We start from the raw sequence: 19,590 nt of genomic DNA on the forward strand, positions 1-19,590 counted from the left end.
CCCGTCAGGGTCCCCCAGTCAGCCCTAACTATAAGCTTTGTGAAAAAGGAAGGTTTTAAGCCTGGTCTTAAAAATAGAGAGGGTGTCCACCTCCCGAACCCAAACTGGAAGCTGGTTCCACAGGAGAGGAGCTGATAACTGAAGGCTCTGCCTCCCATTCTACTTTTAGAAAAAGCTGCTACAAAGTACAAAACTTGCAAAACATTGTAAGGGGGGTCATTCTTTTCAGCCAGTATTTTAGACCTTTAGGACAAATACATTATGGTCCTATAAACACTAGGCGGACTACTTTTGAATTCTTTGTTTTTTTCTAAACTTTTTTTTTTTACTCTGGCAAGAGTAACTATGTAAATTGTAATGTAACTCGTTATTTTCCCCCTTTTCAGAGTAAAACAACAATCTGTCCCACCATCTTTGGATAAGTAGGGCATCAAGATGCCTAAAAGTTTGTTTTGCTCAGAGTGACTCATGGGATAAGATTAACATCTTTATTAGATTTCACATTTTGTCTTTTTGTTGTCGTTTTTCTGAACCAAAAAACTGTACTCTTTTACCCTACAATTTTCTTCATTTAAGCATACTTAACCAATAGTACACATTATTCGTATACGGCCCCTTATAAGGGGGCGTCTCATTCGGTCTATGGAAGACCCCGAATATAAATACATGAGTTTTACTGCGTATTTCTACTCTTTGGTGTGGGTACTTTTGCTGAAGTCCTGGCAGCTCCCTGCAGGTAACGGAGACAGCCGGACACAGATTACACCTGTGACTACGAGGTGCCCGAAGGAGGATGCTGCTCTCTGATTGGCTGACAGCTTAGAGCAAAGTCCCTCGCGCAGGTGTCACACAGAGGCGCGCACCCACTTCTTCTTCAGTTGCACGCAGAGCGGAGGAAGAGGAGAAGCAGTGGTCCGGGGTCTCTGACTGTCCACTAATGCTAGTTTCTGTGGAAAACTTCAGCTTTCTCGTCAGGTAAAATCTACTTAAAGATGATTCAAACACTGTAAAACTTAGATAGACTTCATTCTTAATGACATAATCTGCTATTCACGTCAAGGAAATATCAGGTGTGGTGATTGTTCTATTTTTGTTGCAACTCGACGACTTACTGTTATACAGTTATTGATAAATTTATTGGTCTTAAATGTCACATTTACATCGTTCAGTCAGCCTATTTTTGCAGACTCTTTTCTGACTAAAGTAAAACTATTTAATGGACTTTAACACGATTTGATTTTGATGGATGTATTTGGGGGAGATAATCCTCAATACAACATTATTTTATCTACAGACTATAGATACGTACCTAGGGTCCATGTGCTGTTAAAAAGAGATGTTGAATAAAGGTGCATTGTTCAAAACAACATGTCCCCCACATGTGTAATGCCACTATCGGTAAGAGTAACGAAACTACTGCTCCTAGTTGACAGTAATCAGTTTGGAGTAATCATTATATATTGCCGTTTAAAAGAATCAGAGTTGTTATAGATCACTTTAAGTAACCAGTGCTGGAAAGTACTGCGCTGAAGTACAATTATTTCTGCTTTATTAGATTGGCATAGTTTGTAAATGTTAACACGGTTTGATTTTATGGTTTTTAGATTTATTTGTGGCAATAATCCTTATTACTAAAGACATAGCGCCCAAATGAACTTCTGCATTTAAAGACAGAGGGTGGATGTTAGGTTTAACAGTTATGATTTCACATGTTACATAATCCTGTTGAAACAGCATTAAAGATAATAAAAGCTTGGCGAATTGCTCTTTTCCAGCCACAGTCAAAACAAAACTGCAACTGTGTCACCGGACCAAATGGAGGTTGAAATGGCAGTTAAATTTATTGCTCTGACCTCTGCATCAGAGTTTTGTGATAGATAAGCACATACAGAAGTTTTGTGGCTGTTGCAACTGTGTTTCAAGGCATGTCTACAAGGAGATAACATTTTGATTAGTTTTCATCAATGTTTAAGACGTTCTTTTCCTGGAAATGGTCAGCAGAGGTTAATCGCCATCTACGGTCTTAGTCTGAGTTTTTATCCTGGTAAGAGTAACCCCAGTAAGTAGCAGCATCATAATTATAGGTATATTACCTGAAAATAGGAAAGACCAGTATGATTACCAAAAATTTATTGGTAAGTTTGAAATACTAAATCGGTATTCTGCTAAGCGTTTTCAGGTGAATCCAGGCTATAGGAGCTGCTTGATATTTGCTTGTCATCAACCCAAACTGTGTCAGGATATATCACAATAAACGTTATCACTGAGTTTCCACTGTTCAGATTCATATCCTGACCTGCATGCAACAGGACAGATGGGGACAATTACATGTTGGCCAGGCAATAGGGGCTCTAAATTTTTACAGGCATGGAATGACAGGGCAAAGCAGGAACAGGAGTGCTTTTGTACCCTCTTTGGCCTGTCTAGCAGCCCTTTCTTCTCAGATGTTGAAACTTATCCAAAAGTGAATTTTGTTTCAGCAGGATCAGACAGAGGTTCCTTTCTATTAAAATTCCAGCTTCATTTCTACAATACAGCTATAAATGAAAGCTTTTATTTTTTTTAAATGAATTTGTTCTCATAAAACTTAAATGCTTACAAAGTTTATAAACAATCATTGCTTGACTTTCTAGTGGCTATTTACAGTAAAGGAAAAGCTGGACTGTCCTTGCATTTTCTTGCTAAAACTAATGGTCTCATTATCTGTGAAATAATGTACACCTTTAACAAACACCCTAAATGCCCAAATATATGACTGTTACAGTAAGACAGTATGGTCAAACTGGATATCATATAGCTTTCAGGAGATCATTGCTGCTGCCTTCCACTCCCTCTGAAACTGATCCGGGAAAAGAAGATTAGGAGTGGCATGTGTGCTGTAATCCAAGTCACATGCAGTAAGAAGACTAGTTAGATATCTGTTAGAGGCACACTAAGCTATGATAACCTCCCATTCTTTGCCAGTGAGGCTGTCCAATCATCACAAAGCCACTGTGCATGTGAGACACGCCACAGGGTAACATAGCATGTCAATAAGCTGACATGTTGGCAGCTTTGTGTAGAATTCTAGAAAACAAACTCACTGTTCAGACTTTACCAGATACATGCAGCTTCTAAAGGAGTACTAAAGAGATTTTAGCAAATTAACAATTCGCTTAAGTACATAGTGTCACATTTACTTTACTGCAAACCATTCGTGAAGTATACACCCTTTTTTGGATGGATTTTGAAGCAGCAGCAGGTATGCTAATTAAGTGTTTAAAGGTAATTAACATGTGTGTTAATTAACTTTCTAAGATGATTGTCTAGTACAGCTAAGATTTAGTTGGTTTATATATTATTTTCTTTACATTATAATGAACATGCATTGATTCTTTTGAAAACTAGTTGCAAGCTCTGCTGCCTTTGGGTTGTTGCGTGAAAAAGCTGTTATGCCTCTCACAACGTTACAAAATACAAGAAACACTTTCCTGGTTGTTGGTAAATGAAACCTGTATCTCCTATATGGAGAAAGGCAAAATTTGCCCAGCATCTCTCCCAAAGATAAGCACAAAAGTGACAGCTTATTTGTAGCTCGAAAGCAAACACAAAACTGTTCGTTTTGAGTCGCTGAATAGAAGTACACGTATAACCAATGGAATTCTTCTCGACCATATCAGAAACTGTAAGACTGTGTTTTGTGTATGTTGCCAGATTGAAACCCTATTCCCTTAGGAGCCAAGATTTCTTCAGTTTTGACCCTAGTTATGGGACAAACACACCACACATTACTAAATGCAGTAGTCAGCTTTGACCTGAAAATACATAAATACATTGTTTCTCTAAAAATGAATTTTAAGTATTTGATTATGAATTATGAAAGGATTATTAGCATATAAATATATGACAACCTATGCATTTGTTTTCAGAAGGTTAAACACCTTAATAAATTATATTAACAGAAAATGAGACCTACAATATTACTTATCTGGCAGTGTAATGTTTCTGTAGCAACAGATTTTTATGTCTTAGGTGAGTTTGTTAACAAAGTTTTTAAAACTGTTCCTGTGAGCAAAAACATTTAAACATATAGACAATATTTTTAATGCAATGTATTCCATATCTAAAGGAGGTTTAGAGAGATGATTGTTCAAAGGCCCTAAAAATGTTTGCACAACGTTGTGCATAATTTCTTTTCTAAATATCCAACGCTACAAAGCCCACCTGGTAGCCCAGTTTTAATCCTTCCGTGATGTAACTGTGTAATTTTTACATGATTATCTATATATTCTATAGGACGGTATTTCAGCCAGTATATTCGACCTTTAGGGACTTCAGAGGATCATACAGAATAAACAACATGGGTAGAAAATAAAAACAAACAAAAAAATGTTATGGTCCTAGAAACACTAAGCAGACTCTACTTTTGAATGCTTTGTTCTTTTCTAAACAATATTTTTTGACCCTGGAAAGAGTAACAATGTATATTGTAATTTAACTCTTCATTTTCTCCCTTTTCACAGAGTAAAACAGCAATCTGTGCCACCATCTTTGGATAAGTAGGGCGTTAAGATGCCTAAAAGCGATACCTGGCCAGGTGGGATTGGACTGGAGACGCTGAATGGCATGGACAGCGCTGGCAGCTGTGACAGCGTTGTCAGTGCCAATTCTGCCTTTGTAAGTAACTGAGCTTAGCTTTTCTTAATCTAAGACACTGTATAGTTCTACTGCAATTACTTATGCAAAACAATTTGAAATATGCAGAACAAAAACAATATCAGTAAATGAGAGCTGGATCTTTAAAGTCAAGGGATGCATCTTATTTAAATGTTTTGTGTTGATTGTTATATTTAGAGAATTTGTCCATTTTGGGATATCGTATTGTGAAGTTCATTTAAAAAGGAAAGCTCTACGTTTCTAAATTTCAGAGTGATGACAGTCTGGAGTATCTGTCTGCTGAAGAGAAGGCCTGTCTCATGTTTTTGGAGGAGACTATCGAGTCTTTGGATACTGAAGAGGATAGTGGACTGTCCAATGACGAACCTGAACAACTGTCCAGCCATGGCGCCCTTGCTGCCAAATTGGCGGACCTGTCGGCCTCCATGAGCAAGAGCAAGCTCAACGGTGATTTAATCTCTAGAGAGAGACCTGACATTAGTGATACAATAGTCAGTAAAATGCTTTACAGTTAGATATATTGTATATCTAGTGACAAATATATATTGGTTGTCTTTCAGGTTCTCAGAGCCATGATTCTAAGGAACTCATCAAAGAAAATGTTGACATCAAACCCGTGCAGAGCTACCTGGTTCCTACACCTTTTGTTCTTGCAAGCAGTTCTGTACCCACAACTAAAACCCTCTATTCTAAACCTCAATTCACATTCCAAAACAACAAACCCAATCACAAACACAACCAGAAACCTGTTGCTCCCCCAGTTCCCTTAGAGGTTAATGTTGTGATACCTCCTTCCACGAAACCCAGAGAGTACTTAGGTAGAACAGCTGAGGGTCCTTTACCGAGAGGACCTCTGTCCTATGAGGCTCTAGTTCATCTGCGGAGGAGTGCCTCTGCAAAGAAGACTCCTTTATGTCCTAGAATCGATCACACTATAGACTTGGAAAAGCACATTCCTGCCCCAGTGGATGGCCCAAAGTTTGGAAATCCACCAAGAGCTGACAGATACCACTTAGAAGTTTCCTCTTCTAAAATAGCCCCTCCACTTGTGGCCCCCAAACCCAAAAAGATTACAGCCAACATCACTGTGAAAACACAAAGTGAAGGATCCAAAACCTCAAGTACTTCATACGGTGTCAAGCATGCAACAGATCCACAGGTGGTGAGACAGGAAGCTTTGCAGAAGCTGGGCCTCCTGAAGGACCAAGAGCCAGAAAATGATACAGTGGCCCCGCTGCCTCCCCCCAAATCCCTCACCTCTTTGAACCCAACACCAAACAGATTTACAAGGGCTCCATCTAACTGTAATCCATCAAGGAGCCCATCGTTTTGTTACTCTAAAGAGCCCACAGAACCCAAGAGCAGGCCTCTACAGAGCAGTGCCAGTTTCCATCACTATTCCAGGCATGATGAGCAACCAGTGTCAGTATCGCATCCTGACCAGTCCAATGGATTGAAGACGGCTGGTCTGAGGTACAAACAAAGAAAGTACCCTGAACCGCAACACATGTCATCGACCAAACCAGTGAAAACCACCACTACAGCTCAGCCTGTACCGCAACAACCTTCAAACTCAGTTGAATATACTGTGATGGTGGTTCCTGGTATGGGAGCTGATAGAAAAGAGGCTCTCAGAAAGCTTGGACTGCTCAGAGACTGAAACCAGCAAACAGCAGAAGTCCGCCAGTGTAAATGCAGTACTCAGAAGCAGTTTAAGAGTACCATCGGCTTAAAAAGAATTAGAGCATTAAGTTGGAATTGGGCACTTTGGCAAACCAAGGCAGAAGACGAGGATGAAGATGAATACTTTTAAGGCAACACCAGCACTTACATTGTAGATCATGTTTACTCACAGATTAAATTACTTTGTTTTTATCCAAAACCATTTTTTTGCAGTAGGTTTCAAGAGTAACTGGAAATACACCTGACATATTTCAAATTCCTGAAGCTCTGCATATGTGATAAACAATGGTATGTTAATGTCATCTAACCAGAATCTTACTGTGTTTGCTATAATGGATTTCGGCTAGACATGAACTGAGAAGGCACAACAGTACACCCAATCAGTCTGAGTGTATAAGGATGTGCCCAAATCAACAGAATTTGTACGTTACAGATTGTTTCATAATTCACATATGTGCCTGTAAATGCATTGTTGAGCACATTTCTTGGAGCAAAGCCTCAAACAAGCAAATTAATTCATGCAGCTTGTAAAGATTTCGAAACCAAATTTTGAAAGTGTTTTGGCGTGATTTTTCAGTGTTTTATAAATTGCAGAAGCTATTTCCATTAAATGATTATCAAGATCCTATGCATTGTCTGTTCCTTTCTCCTACTATTTTTGATTATAAACATGGGTTAAATGGTCTAAATAATGTGTCCATGCATTTGCCTACTAGAGATATTTCCCCAAATTGAACAATGATTCTGTTATTTCCTCCTACTCTACTACTGAAAATAAGGTCTACATGTAATAGATTGCATGTTGACATTGTTTTCTGAAGCCTTTACTTTGGTTTTAGACAGTTTGACTTGTAATTTGGTAAACTTAAGCCAACCCACAGACCCTTTTGAGTCACCGACTCGTCTCTGTAAACCTGCACAGTCTTTACTTCTGTGCCTCATTCAGAACTCCTGTTACAGAATGACTATCAGTCATACTACTCATCTTACCAGCCACTTGGATGATGAGAAAGCCTGCTCAGCTCTTCTTCCATTATCCGATTATCCTGAGCCCCACCTCTATGTGAACTTAGCAGACCAGTGCTTTCCTTTCTCTGTTTTCTTGGTATCTGTTGCATGTAACACTTCTAGTTTCTTCCCACTGACTCATTTGGATAGCTAGGTATTTGTTATGTATCAGTATTGAAACTACTAGATTATTCTGTGGTTAATTATTGCAAGAGACTATTACAGTTGCATTCTGTAGTGTTGTCTGTCAGCAATACAAGGTGCGAGGCTAATGGACCAGTGTCTAGTATGTCTACACACAGGCAAAAAAATGGTGTCAAATTTTGAAACTGACACGGCTCTCTGCTGCTCAAGTAATATTAAACAATGGATGAAGAAATCAGGCCATAGCCAAAATGAGAAATATGACACTCGTGCAGAAAAGTAAGCTGCAGAAAGGATTGGGATTATCAGATGGGAAACAAATGAAACTACAGGGTTTGACATGTTACTGTAATGGAAAAAAGACAGTATTTTGTGCATCTCCTGCAACAATTACAGTAGTAGTGGCACATACTACTACTTAAATAATAAATTTAAAATAATTACTGCTTAAAACAGATCAGTGTGATATTTTGATATTGCAGCCAAATCAGATTTCATGATTTACACCTTTGTATTTGCCTCAAGCACAAATTAAATGTTTTATGTCTCATCTTTACAAGGTAAGATCAAAATCTGCAGTGCTGACCCTAGAGGTCATGTGTTACAGGACATAACACCGCTGCCTTGACAGCAGCTCCTCTGACCCATTTGGATCACACTACACAATGATCTGACATATTGACTGAGATCTTATTTATTATTACTGTTTCCAACACTCTAAAGTCAAGTTTAAATAGCTTTACGTAAAGTAAATGAAATGAACCACAATGTAGACAAATTCATTTATTTTATCTTTTCAGCAGCAAGCGTAGAATTTTAAATACTTGGTCAAGAACAGTAATAACAGTACAATAGAGAAGCTACAAATTATAGAATCAAACTTATTAAGTACAATGCAAAAAAATCAAGGATAGAATCATACTATAGGTAGCATTTGGTTTAAAATTGACAATCATGCTGTACACAAAAAACTCCTGTGTACATTTGTAGTTAGCAGTAGTTACAAAATATTCTATATTTGATCCTTCACTATATAATGTGTGGTAAATCACTGTGTATAAAATAATTTAAGTGAAAAACGAGTGAGCTGTGTTTAAGAGGATGAGAACTCACAGTCCTTTCAGATTCCCTCATTATGGATGTGAGATTTGCTTTTTTTGCGCTTCCCCTTACGATTGGACACTGGGACATCAAGCGACTCCAGGCGGAAAGGCCGAGGTAGGACGGATTCTGAGTTGACGGGTGGGTTCATGTTGGACCCACTAACAGAGAGGTGGGCTGCCATGGTAACCAGGGGAGGAGAGTGGATGGCTGCAGGAGAAGAGCCCCACCAGATGGGGAAATGGTTCAATGGAAGTTGGTTTGGCACTGCATCTGCTTACTGTCTTAGTTGCAGCCTCTAAGGTTTTTATTTTGAGAACTAAAATAGTATTTATGGAGAACATGTGACTACATTTCTCACTCACATTTTTTAAACTAGAAAAGCACCCAGAGAGCATAGTAATCAGCCAAGGTTTTTCATTCCCCCATATGGCATTGTCAGAAATGCAGCATTTTATTTAGAAATGCAGCATTTGTTTATTAGTTACTGATGATCAGAAATCAAGGCACCATAGAATGTGGCCATTTAATATAGATGTACCCACAAACAAAATGACCTTGTGCTGAGCACAGGCGTGTGTTATGCATGTGTACGTTATGTACGGATACCGAATCACGTGACCTAAATATATAGCGGGCGGCGGGAATTGTTGGGGCTCAGAAACACCCCCACAATTTAATTAATTGTTCTGTGTATCATTTCCGACGGATAAGTCCCAATAAGTCCACAGTGGTCGATTTGTGGTAGGATCGTGATTATGTGATCGTCAGCAGGCAGCTGAGAGAGTGTTCACTTGTAGCCATGGTTACAGTGATGCCCTGCCGCTATCTCTCAATGATACAGAAATCTTCAACAAATCCGTGGATCCAGACTATAAGCTGCATCACTGCCAAAATCTAATCACTTGGTCCTTGTGCCTTCTGACCTTCACTGAAAATTTCATCCAAATCTGCCAGTCCATTTTTGAGTAATGTTGCTAACAGACGGACAAACATACGCCGATCATTACATTCTCTGCTGCGTTCCTTGGTGGAGTAACAACGGAAGAGAACAAACTGATTATTTTTTCATTATCAATTCAATTAAAAAAGTACTTTAACTTTTGAAATGTATCTCCAATCTAAATAAGATTAGTTTCATTTACATTTTAATCATCTTGACTAATTGCGCTCCCCCCAAGAATAAGTGTTGTACATAAATAAAGACCAGGACCTTGAAAATTTACTACACTGAGAATCAAGCATCATTCTGCAATAGCACCCATTATCTAATTAAACTAGTTATATGTGGTTTTTATGATACATCTGTGGTTTGTTGTCTCACCGTGTCCCTTGGAAACATCACCTCCCAGCAGCTGGCTGGCTCTCTTTGGCTTGAAGTAGCTACTGGCGATGTTCTCACTGTCACTCCGGTCCAACATTTCCTTGTACCTGTCCTCTTCTACCTGCTGAAATATACAGCCGTAAGCATCAGTGTTTCAGTGTAAGTAAAAAATGATGCATGAAACAAAAACACGCACCGTATGTGGTTCTCCAGCATCAGGACCTGAGCTTCTACAGACCGAAGGTTTCGGAGCCACTGCTACGAGGAAGAAAGGAAGTGAGACAAAATTGAAGGTAAAGAACCTGCAAAACATTTGTAAAACTTACAGTCTCATCAGCTGCATTATTACTAAAAGCTTTCACTATCTCCAAATATTTTCTGGATGCCCCTATCAAATGCCTCACCTGAAGGCAGTGTTGTTTTCTGCACCATCACATCTGGCAGCCTCCAGGTGGCGCTGTCCTCATCCCAAACGGCTTCTTTCTTCAAGCGGTCCAAGTTGCTATAGTTGCAGTCACGGCGCACCAGGGTCGCCATGCGCTCCAGCAGGCTGTGCAGTAGCTGGCCTTCTTTCTCTAGACCACGGATGGTTGCCAGGTGGTCGTTCCTCTCCACCTCAAACTCTGCCTGCAGGTCACGGATCTCCAGTTTGGCTGCTTTCAGCTGTCACAGAAAGGTAATATAGTTTCAAGGTTGAAAAACAAAGTGTATGATTCAGCACAAAGTTTAAAGACTCTGCTGTTTGGATTTCACACTGTCCAGTATCAGTTACCTCTGAATTTAAATGAGTGTTAGTTTCAGTGGTATTTTGGGCTGTATGCCCCAGAACCCAATTGTACTAGGTTCTTAAGTAAATCCCAGAAGAGAATGGAGTAGCCTAGTTTTTAAGGTAAAGAAAGTTAGTAAAATACTTTTCAAGCGTAATAGTACAATATATGTGTCACTCTGACTGATGGCCAGTTTGCACTGATTCACAACTCTGATATACTTGATAAGAGCCCATGAGCATGAAAAATATAGAAGCTGTTTTAAATTGAAGAATGGTAAAATGTAAATTGGTCATCAAATCAAGAACCTGCTATTTCCCTACTATCAGATCATTGTCTTTAGTTTGGATGGCAATAATTAACAAATTAATAATATACATATCTTTTCACATGTGAATATAAATCAAATGGCTGCCAGATATGTTTACATGTGTCCTACAGCTACTGTCACCCACCTTGCCTTGGACTTTGACCAGCATCTGGTTTTTGGCATGGACTTCTTCTTGGATGGAATTGTAGACGTTCAGCAGCACACTTTCACTCTCCTCACTGTTCTCTGTCAGAGCGTGGATGAGCTGGACTTTTCTCTGGTCAGCCAGGTTCTTCCTCTGTCGATGCCGCTGTTGTAACTCTTTGTTCCTGGCCTGCTCACCTCCTACCACCTCTTGCTCCAGCTGCTGCAGTCTGAGATAGAGAGAGATGGATGAATCTTCATATCATAAAAACATTGGTGCTTGATATCCTGGCATACTGATAATTACACAATATATTAAACATGGCCTGTTCTGTTGAAAATTAACTAATGATATCATATGTAAATATTCAATTCAGTTCAACTTTATTTATATATCACCAATTACAGTCAAATTGTCTCAAGACGCTTTACAGAACCCATATGCCTGACCCCCAGAGCAAGCCCCAAGGCGACAGTGGCAAGGAAAACACCCTTTTAACAGGGAAAAAAACCTCGAGCAGAACCCAGCTCTAATGTGGGGGGACCCATCTGCCTGCTGGCCGGGCGGGTTGAGAGGGACAGAAGAGGTAGAAAGGTAGAGATAGAGGGGTAGAGGTAGAGGGGTAGACGGGTATATATCTGACATACAACTGGAAACTGATTATTTGTTGCATCTGTAACTAGTGATGTACACTACTGGTCAAAACTTTTAGAACACCCCAATTTTTCCATTTTTTTTATTGGAAATGATGCATGTTAATGTCTCGTACTCTGAAACGAAGGCAGAGAACAAATAAACAAATGAAGTTTAAAGAAAACAATTTAGAAACCAAAATATATTCTAAACTTCTGACTCCTCAAAGTAGCCACCTTTGGCAGATATAACAGATGAACACTCGTGGCATTCATTCCACAATGGAAATCAAATATTCTTCAGAAAGTTTTTCCCAACTCTGTTGCAGAAGTTCCTATAAATGTGTAGCACTTGTAGGTTGCTTTGCTTTCACTCTTCTGTCCAGTTCATCCCAAACCAGCTCCATGGGGTTTAAGTCTGGAGGCTGTGCTGTCACTCCATATTTTCAAGCTTACCATCTTGTTCTTTTTTCCTAAGGTAGTTCTGGCATAGCTTGGACTTACGTTTTGGGTCATTTTCTTGCTGTAGGATGAACCCCTGACCAACTAGGAACATACCAGAGGGTACTGCATGGTGCTGCAGAATGCTGTGGTAGCTGTTTAGGTTCAGGTTGCCTCTCACACTGTACAAGTTACTGACCCTGGATTGAGGAAAACAGCCCCAGACCATCACACTTCCTCCTCCATGTTTAACAGTTGATGTCACACAATGAGGAACCATCCTTTCTCCTACTCAACAGCATACAAAGATCCTGCATGATGAACCAAAGATTTCAAATTTTGATTCATCAGTCCACAATACCTTCTTCCAGTCTTCAGTAGTCCATTGGTGGTGTTTCATGGCCCAGGCAAGACACTTTTTCTTATTCTGGTGTCTTAATAATGGCTTTCTTGCTGCAACTCCACCTGTCAAACCTGCAACTCCAAGTCTTTTCTTCACAGTTGAAACTGAGACTTCTCACTATGAACACTATGAAGCTGTGCTTCAAGCTGTTGTCCTGTGAGCTCCTATCACCGAGCGGTTGACTCTCACAAACTTGTCTTCTGATTCTGTTGTGGTTTTGGATCTTCCAGACGGTTTCCTGTCAGAGTTTCCCTCAGTTTCTGAGTGCCTTTTGAAGGTGAAGAAAACTACTCACTGACACCTTGACTTTCTTCACAGTTTCTCTGTAGGAAAAACCTACATTTTTAAGTGTTATGACGGTCTGTCTCTCTTCTATTGTTAATTGCCTTTTCCTCGTCATTTTTATAGCAACACACTACTTTCTGCAGTACAATACTGTTCAAATAATGCTCTGGAGGGTATGGTGCCACGGTGTATTCCAGCACTACTTTTATGCAGACAGAGGAGGTTGTAAGTAATCAAAAAGAGTTGGGACACCTGTAGGATTTGGTAGCACCAACTTTCGAGGCTTGATCAACCTCCATTGCCACAGAACAGCTTTAAGTTGTTAACCCATATCTTATTCTCTGAAAAGGGCCTTTTAGTATAATTCTGAAACATACATTATGTTTCAGTTTTGGTTAACCTTACCTTTCTTTTAACCTCTGGCAGTCCACCACTTACCTTTGTACCATTTCAAGCTATTCATTGGACTACTTGAATTTCAATTTTTTAAAAAATGGAAAAAATGGGGCACTCTAAACCTTTTGACCGGTAGTGTATGTATGAAGTATGTATCATGTACTGCCATAAGAGCATGTAAGATACCATATAACATATTGCAATATCATGCACTGTGTTGAAAAAACACAATTAAGACATACTGAATTACACATTCAGACATGAATTACGAGTTTTCATGGTAAGAACACCATGTTATGTCTCTGAAGTTGACAGCCTCAAAAGGGGTCAGCAGTGTCTGTATGTGTGTGTGTGTGTGTGTGTGTGTGTGTGTGTGTGTGTGTGTGTGTGTGTGTGTGTGTGTGTGTGTGTGTGTGTGTGTGTGTGTGTGTGTGTGTGTGTGTGTGTGTGTGTGTGTGTGTGTGTGTGTTTATCATACAGGTCTACGAACCTTTCCAGGACCTGTTCCTGGTCCAGAGATCCAGCTGTGCTGTCATCAGTTGCCTCTATGGCTCCACCTCTATCTGGACCTTTTTGGACACCAGCTGGCGTACAGGGTACAGCAGGCTGGCTCATCATCAGCAGGGATTAAAAGCCAATAAGTAGGATCCATAACTGTGTTTTATGCCTCATTTCAGAATGTTAATCTGGTCTGAATGACTAGTGATTGTGGTGGATGATGGTGGTGGACAGTACCTTGGCAGGGGAAGTTTCTCCAGTTGTACTGTGGTACATGGGATCTGAGTTGAGGCAGAGCTCTTCCTCTGCAGTCTGGGTCATACAGCTGGAGCTCACTGATGCAGGGAAGCAGTACATGTATACATAGAATGTAACAAGTAAAATACATTGTTCAAGTACTGTTGATTCAAATGCTTTTTGACCAAATGACGAGCAACAACACCAATTTATAAAGTAGTTACATGGTTCTTTGTTTTGACCAGGTGGTTTTCTGTCACCATTTTTAGGGACAGAGCTCCCCCTGCTGGCTTGAACCTTTTCCAGATTAGACATTTTTGATTCATAGGAGCAACGCAGAGCAGCAATGTCCTCCTGCAGCTTTGCCTTGGATTCCTGCTCTGCATTGTATTCAGCCTGCAACTTGGCAAGCTTCTCTTCGTACTCCTGTGGAGAAAGCAGAATACAGACCATAAATCACCTGGTTCTAATACAAATGCTTGCATAGATGTGAAGTGATATATTGGTGTTGGAATGGTCTGTGTTTGCCTCTTTAATCTTTTCCTTCTTCGCCTCAGTGGTGTTGGATAGTGGCCTTGAAGGAACAACAGGGGACGTCTCAGAAATCTGACCAGCCAGCAGCGCTGCATGATAAACAAAAGAAAAATTAAAACCATTTTTCAAGATTTTTACTATAATAATTTTTTTTAAATCACTCAGCAAACAAGCAAATTCAAATGAACCATCAGTCAACATCTACATTCATATGTATAAATATTCATAAAAAACAAGTACATATTGTCACTCTTATAAAAAAAAGTCTAGTCCCAATATTTGTCACCTACATGACAGGTCAGCAGTGCCCAGCTGGCCTGAGATGAGGGCCCGCAACTTCTTGATCTCCTCCTGATACTCTCGGAGCAGAGCATCCTTGGGGTCTTCATTGATCCGAGGCCTGTTCTGGATGCTCTTGGCCCTGTTCGCATAGCGCAGCGTGCTTAGGCTTTCCTCGTAGTTGTTGTCTGCAGGTGAGAGGCAGGCGATCATCAAGGTGCGTGTGTTTCCTCCCAAAGAGTCCTGCAGCAGTCGGGTCAGTTTGGAGTCCCGGTAGGGGATGTACTTGGAGCGTCCATCCACCAGGGCAGAGATGACGTTGCCGAGGGCCGAGAGGGAGAGGTTGATCTTTGTGGCCTCACGGAGTCGCTCACCAGTTGCACCAGTTTTAGACTGACGCTCACTTCCTGCTAAGTCCACTAGGTTGAGTTTTCCTGCTCTTAGGTGGTCCTGGCCTGCTGCATCTGAGAAATATAAGGTTTTAAAAGAAGAGAAAATACAACTTTGAGATTTGAATTAATATGTTACACTGAGCAAAAGGTCGACCCTGAAAACTGAAAAGAAAACAGCTATTTTTAACATTTTTGCAATTTTTTGGTCTATAATTTCAGTGGCATGCTATATTTTTCTAGATCTCTAAACCAAATTATGCCAAATTATATTTGTATTTTTACACCATTTAACATTGGTTTTGATTAAATATTTTGCATAAGTCCAATTTATCCAATTGTATTAAACCTGCTGATAATCATTTCCTGAAAACTGCTAACCAACTTCCAATATTAAGAGGAAGCACAAGCAAAAACAGCTCTTTGATGGAGAATGACTGGTGGCATTATGAGACAAAATCCACTACCGTTCAAAAGTTTAGGGTAATTCAGACAATTTCAGGTTTTCCATGAAAACTAATGCTTTTATTCATGTGCTAACATAGTTGCATAAGGGTTTTCTAATCATCAATGAGCCTTTCAGCACCATTCCCTAACACAATGTAGCATTAGAACACAGGAGTGATGGTTGCTGGAAATGTTCCTCTGTACCCCTATGGAGATATTCCATTAAAAATCAGCTGTTTCCAGCTAGAATAGTCATTTACCACATTAACAATGTCTAGACTGGATTTCTGATTAATGTTATTTTCACTGAACAAAAAGCTTTTCTTTCAAAAAAAAGGACATTTGTAAGTGATCCTAAACTTTTGAACGGTAGTGTGTGTTCACATGCAATGTTTATGTATATGAAAACTTGTAGCACAAACTAAACAGGCAGTATTAAGTGTTTAGGGTGTTATATAACTGTATGTGTGTTCACCAGTGTTGCAGATCTCCAGGTGGATGGTGAAGATGGAGTGGGAGCGGGAGGAGTCTTTGTTCATCAGTGTGTAGCCCACTGCCCGGTTCCTCCAGCCCTGCTCTATGATTCTCTCACACTGCCCTACACTGTGCACAGTGTGCATGGAGAGGTCCCGCACATACACCCCACGCTCTGGGTGCTCTTTCAGCTAGGCATTCATCAAGCACACACAAAAACACGCACACACAATCAAAATTAGTCGCCCCGTTCAAACACTTTGATCTTTGAGGAATCACTCAGTTGTGCTTTTAGATCACCATAGCAACATGTACAGTATTGTGTACAAAACACAAGCACTGTGTACAGAGACTAGTCAAAGAAACAGGTTTCATAATTATTGTATTTACAAAACAGCCTTTATCCCTTCAGTTTCTACTGTTAAACAGTGCGGCCTGATTTGTTTATCTTTCTTACCTCCAGTCTCTGTTTGGTGTCGCTTCCCAAAAGGTCTCTGATTTCTTCATTGTAAATCTCCAAGTAAGAGGCCCTCACCAGGAATTTTGTATTTTCTGCACACTAGCTTGCACAGAAACATAAAACACACATAATTGTTCTCTCTGAGCAAACAAAACATGCCTGGACAAGAGCAGCTGCAATCATCCCACTGTACATGCATGCATATGGCCCCTGCAGACACACTTATTGCTGCATACTGGAATGGCGAAGGCTTTTGCACTTTTTGCATTATAATTGTGAATTCACAAGGTGGATGTGTTGCAGGGGTGAGAACAGCGGGTCCAGCATACCTGAATGCTCTCAAAAATGTGTTCAAAGGCCCGTGGGATGACACCCTTCTGGGCTGCAGGCTCAGTCACCCCCTGCATGGTGAAAGACTTGCCGCTTCCAGTTTGTCCATATGCAAAAATAGTGCCATTGTATCCCTCAGTGACGCCCTGTAAAAATGAAAAATCTTGCATGAGGCTTTGTTAAAGGATCAATATTCAGCTGAACTTTTGTGACTGACAGCAAAATGTTACGTAAACAATGAGGTCTACAGTCATTAGCAATAAGATATAGGGAGCTGATGTTAGGACTGAGGGTGTCCAGTGACTAGCGTGCTACTTCTGTTAAAGCCTGGTAATTCAAACAACAAAGTGGTCCCTTACCTCCACCAGAGGATAAGCTATCTCATTGTACATCTGCTCAGTTGTTTGATCAATGTAGTAGGTCCCATCAAAGGTAAACTGTTTGGGCGGCTCATCCACTGCTCCGGGCTTTTCTATGAAGCACTGGCAGCGCTGCAGGTCCATGGACAGCACCATCTTGGAGCTGAGAGCCTTCTCCCTGTCATTCAGGGGCCTGCACCGGACCACCACCTTCACCGACTCAGACCCCATCTCAACATTCACCCTGCAGCAGCTGGACTCTACAACAGACACACAGGGGCAGTTAAACAGATTAAAACGTTTACTTCTGCTTTACATATACATGTGTAGGCCACAAAGGAGAGCCACAGGAGCCTCGTTAGCTCACCTGGATAACCAGAAAAGTTCAGCTGACAGGTGTTAACTAACAGTTAACATCTGGAGTCCCCTGAGACACGAGCGGCAGCTGAGTGGAGATATTTACAGACAGACAGACAGACAGACAGTGTGGACTGACCTCGTCTGGTGTCGTTTCAGGTCCTCTGCCATTCTGCTCCTCCACACACGGCGTTGTGTCGTTGCTTAGCAACCACGAGTAGCCGTTGAGGGGTGTAACGGCCCCGGAGCGGCGGCCATTTTGGTGAGGAGAGAGTGAGGTCACGCTGTTTATGAACACAGGATGAATAAGTGCTAAATGTTTTAACCCTCCTATTATCTTTGGGGTCAGTTTGACCCCATTCAATGTTTAACATCTCTAAATAAATGATAGGTATCGTTTTTTTAGTTCATATTTAACGACTTTTCTTAATTTAATAGGGGCAACTGGGCAAGCAAAAAATAAACATGATATGTTTTCAGTGTCCTGTGCACATGTTGTATACATCAGTGTTCTTTAGGGTCAATTTGACTCCAGTCTTTTAGCTGTATAAAACATGTAAGAAATATCAACATTTCAGACAATTTAGTTTTGGTTGTTGTTGATATAATAAATAATACAAAGCCATTAAAACACCAAAAAGATATCTCTTTCCAAGTTTTTTTTCCAGTAGTCAGTGAGATTTTATTGTGATCTGCAAATTTCTCTATAGTCACATAAGTATTTTGGATGCATAAAAAGAGTGGGTGGTTAGCTGCTTTATTTAAAGGGCTGTTTAGGTAGTCAGCAAACAGACATAAAGTACCTGACACAAAAACTTGGGGAACAATTTTAATTATAAGAATTTTCTTGAGGTTTAAATTGCTGGAGTCAAACTGATCCCAAGGACAAAATATGTCATACAATGAGGAAATGTGAAATTTGAAGGTAATAGGAGGGTTAAATATTTACTACACAGTGATATTTTATCTCTGTATTTATGTAGCTGCTAATACGTTTTATTTTTTAATCAAGAAAACTACATGTCCTTCCCTGACCCTCACTAAGTATTTACAACCAGCCATAAAGCTGAAACAATTAATCAGACAGAAAATTAAAAAACAGCCATTTTGACAGTCATCGTTGAAGTTGTTAGTTCAAATCAATGAAAAAAATTTTTGTACAGTTGCAAACAAAAGATTGCATACACTTGTAAAATCATTTATATCTGAATTTTCTATGCTGGAATCATTGAAACACATGTATACTTTTCACAAAAAAAATTTGGTTATTTGATTGACTTACTATAGGTTTTCTGGAATAAAAATGACAAAATCATCTGGGTTAAAATTATGCATACAGCATCTTGAAGTATCAGTTTTGCTGATATAGCAAGTTGTATTTAATTTTTGTAGGGGCAAAATCTCTTAATTTCTCATAAGCGATTATGATTGACTAGAGCTGGTGATTCTTGTGAGACAATATTAATAGGGCCATTTGATAGACTCTTTAGACTCAACCACTAACACCACAGTGGAAAAGTCTGAAAAGGTCATGAGAGATCTGGGGGAAAAAAACTAAAAATCACTGACCTGAACACATCAGGAAAGTCACTTGGAGCCATTTCAAAGCAGCCACAGATCCCACATAGGTGTCATTAGAAACTCAAGTCTGCCATAGTATACATGGTATTCACAAAGTGCATGTTAGCTTTTATTCATGACATGTAAATTGCAATTTAGTTTCACAATCTTACTCTGCTCATTATTTTTCCGCTTTTTAAAGAATATTTTTTGTATTATGCCTTTCTGCTATTCAACAGTCATTTTACATTTCACTGTCTGTACTGTAGGAGCACATGACAAAAATTCCAAGGCACCAGCTTAACATATATTATTTGCATTTTTTCCTCTTTTGACAGCAACCTCAACATTTTGAGATTTTATCAAGCTGG

At 39.9% G+C, this 19,590-nt stretch overlaps 2 protein-coding genes across 6 annotated transcripts; one reads left to right on the plus strand and one right to left on the minus strand.

Annotated features, from left to right (window-relative positions):
* The first annotated feature begins 708 nt into the window (after window positions 1–708).
* zgc:158258 (uncharacterized protein LOC791186 homolog) lies at window positions 709–6,962 on the plus strand. The gene is made up of 4 exons (XM_035945798.2): window positions 709–975; window positions 4,503–4,656; window positions 4,908–5,103; window positions 5,217–6,962. Exons 2-4 carry the CDS (start codon window positions 4,552–4,554, stop codon window positions 6,314–6,316), a joined length of 1,401 nt encoding a protein of 466 aa, XP_035801691.1. The 5' UTR covers window positions 709–975; window positions 4,503–4,551; the 3' UTR covers window positions 6,317–6,962.
* A 1,299-nt stretch (window positions 6,963–8,261) lies between these two features.
* Window positions 8,262–17,898, minus strand: kif17 (kinesin family member 17). 5 transcript variants are annotated; one of them, XM_023264928.3, is made up of 15 exons: window positions 17,799–17,898; window positions 17,303–17,562; window positions 16,943–17,089; window positions 16,611–16,712; window positions 16,155–16,344; window positions 14,855–15,307; window positions 14,559–14,653; window positions 14,255–14,456; window positions 14,031–14,128; window positions 13,786–13,901; window positions 11,139–11,367; window positions 10,321–10,579; window positions 10,113–10,174; window positions 9,917–10,040; window positions 8,262–8,802 (listed from the first exon to the last, which is right to left on the minus strand). In XM_023264928.3, the coding sequence occupies exons 2-15, from the start codon at window positions 17,531–17,533 to the stop codon at window positions 8,612–8,614; spliced, it is 2,499 nt and encodes an 832-aa protein (XP_023120696.1). In that variant the 5' UTR covers window positions 17,534–17,562; window positions 17,799–17,898; the 3' UTR covers window positions 8,262–8,611. The 5 variants fall into 5 exon arrangements, with proteins under 5 accessions (XP_023120696.1, XP_023120699.1, XP_023120698.1 ...); XM_023264931.3 differs by having other exon boundaries at window positions 9,917–10,037; window positions 10,113–10,171; window positions 17,670–17,812; XM_023264930.3 differs by having other exon boundaries at window positions 10,113–10,171; window positions 17,670–17,812.
* Between the last annotated feature and the right edge of the window lie 1,692 nt (window positions 17,899–19,590).

This window comes from Amphiprion ocellaris, chromosome 5 (assembly GCF_022539595.1).
Source record: "Amphiprion ocellaris isolate individual 3 ecotype Okinawa chromosome 5, ASM2253959v1, whole genome shotgun sequence".
Classification (NCBI taxonomy): Eukaryota; Metazoa; Chordata; class Actinopteri; family Pomacentridae; genus Amphiprion; species Amphiprion ocellaris.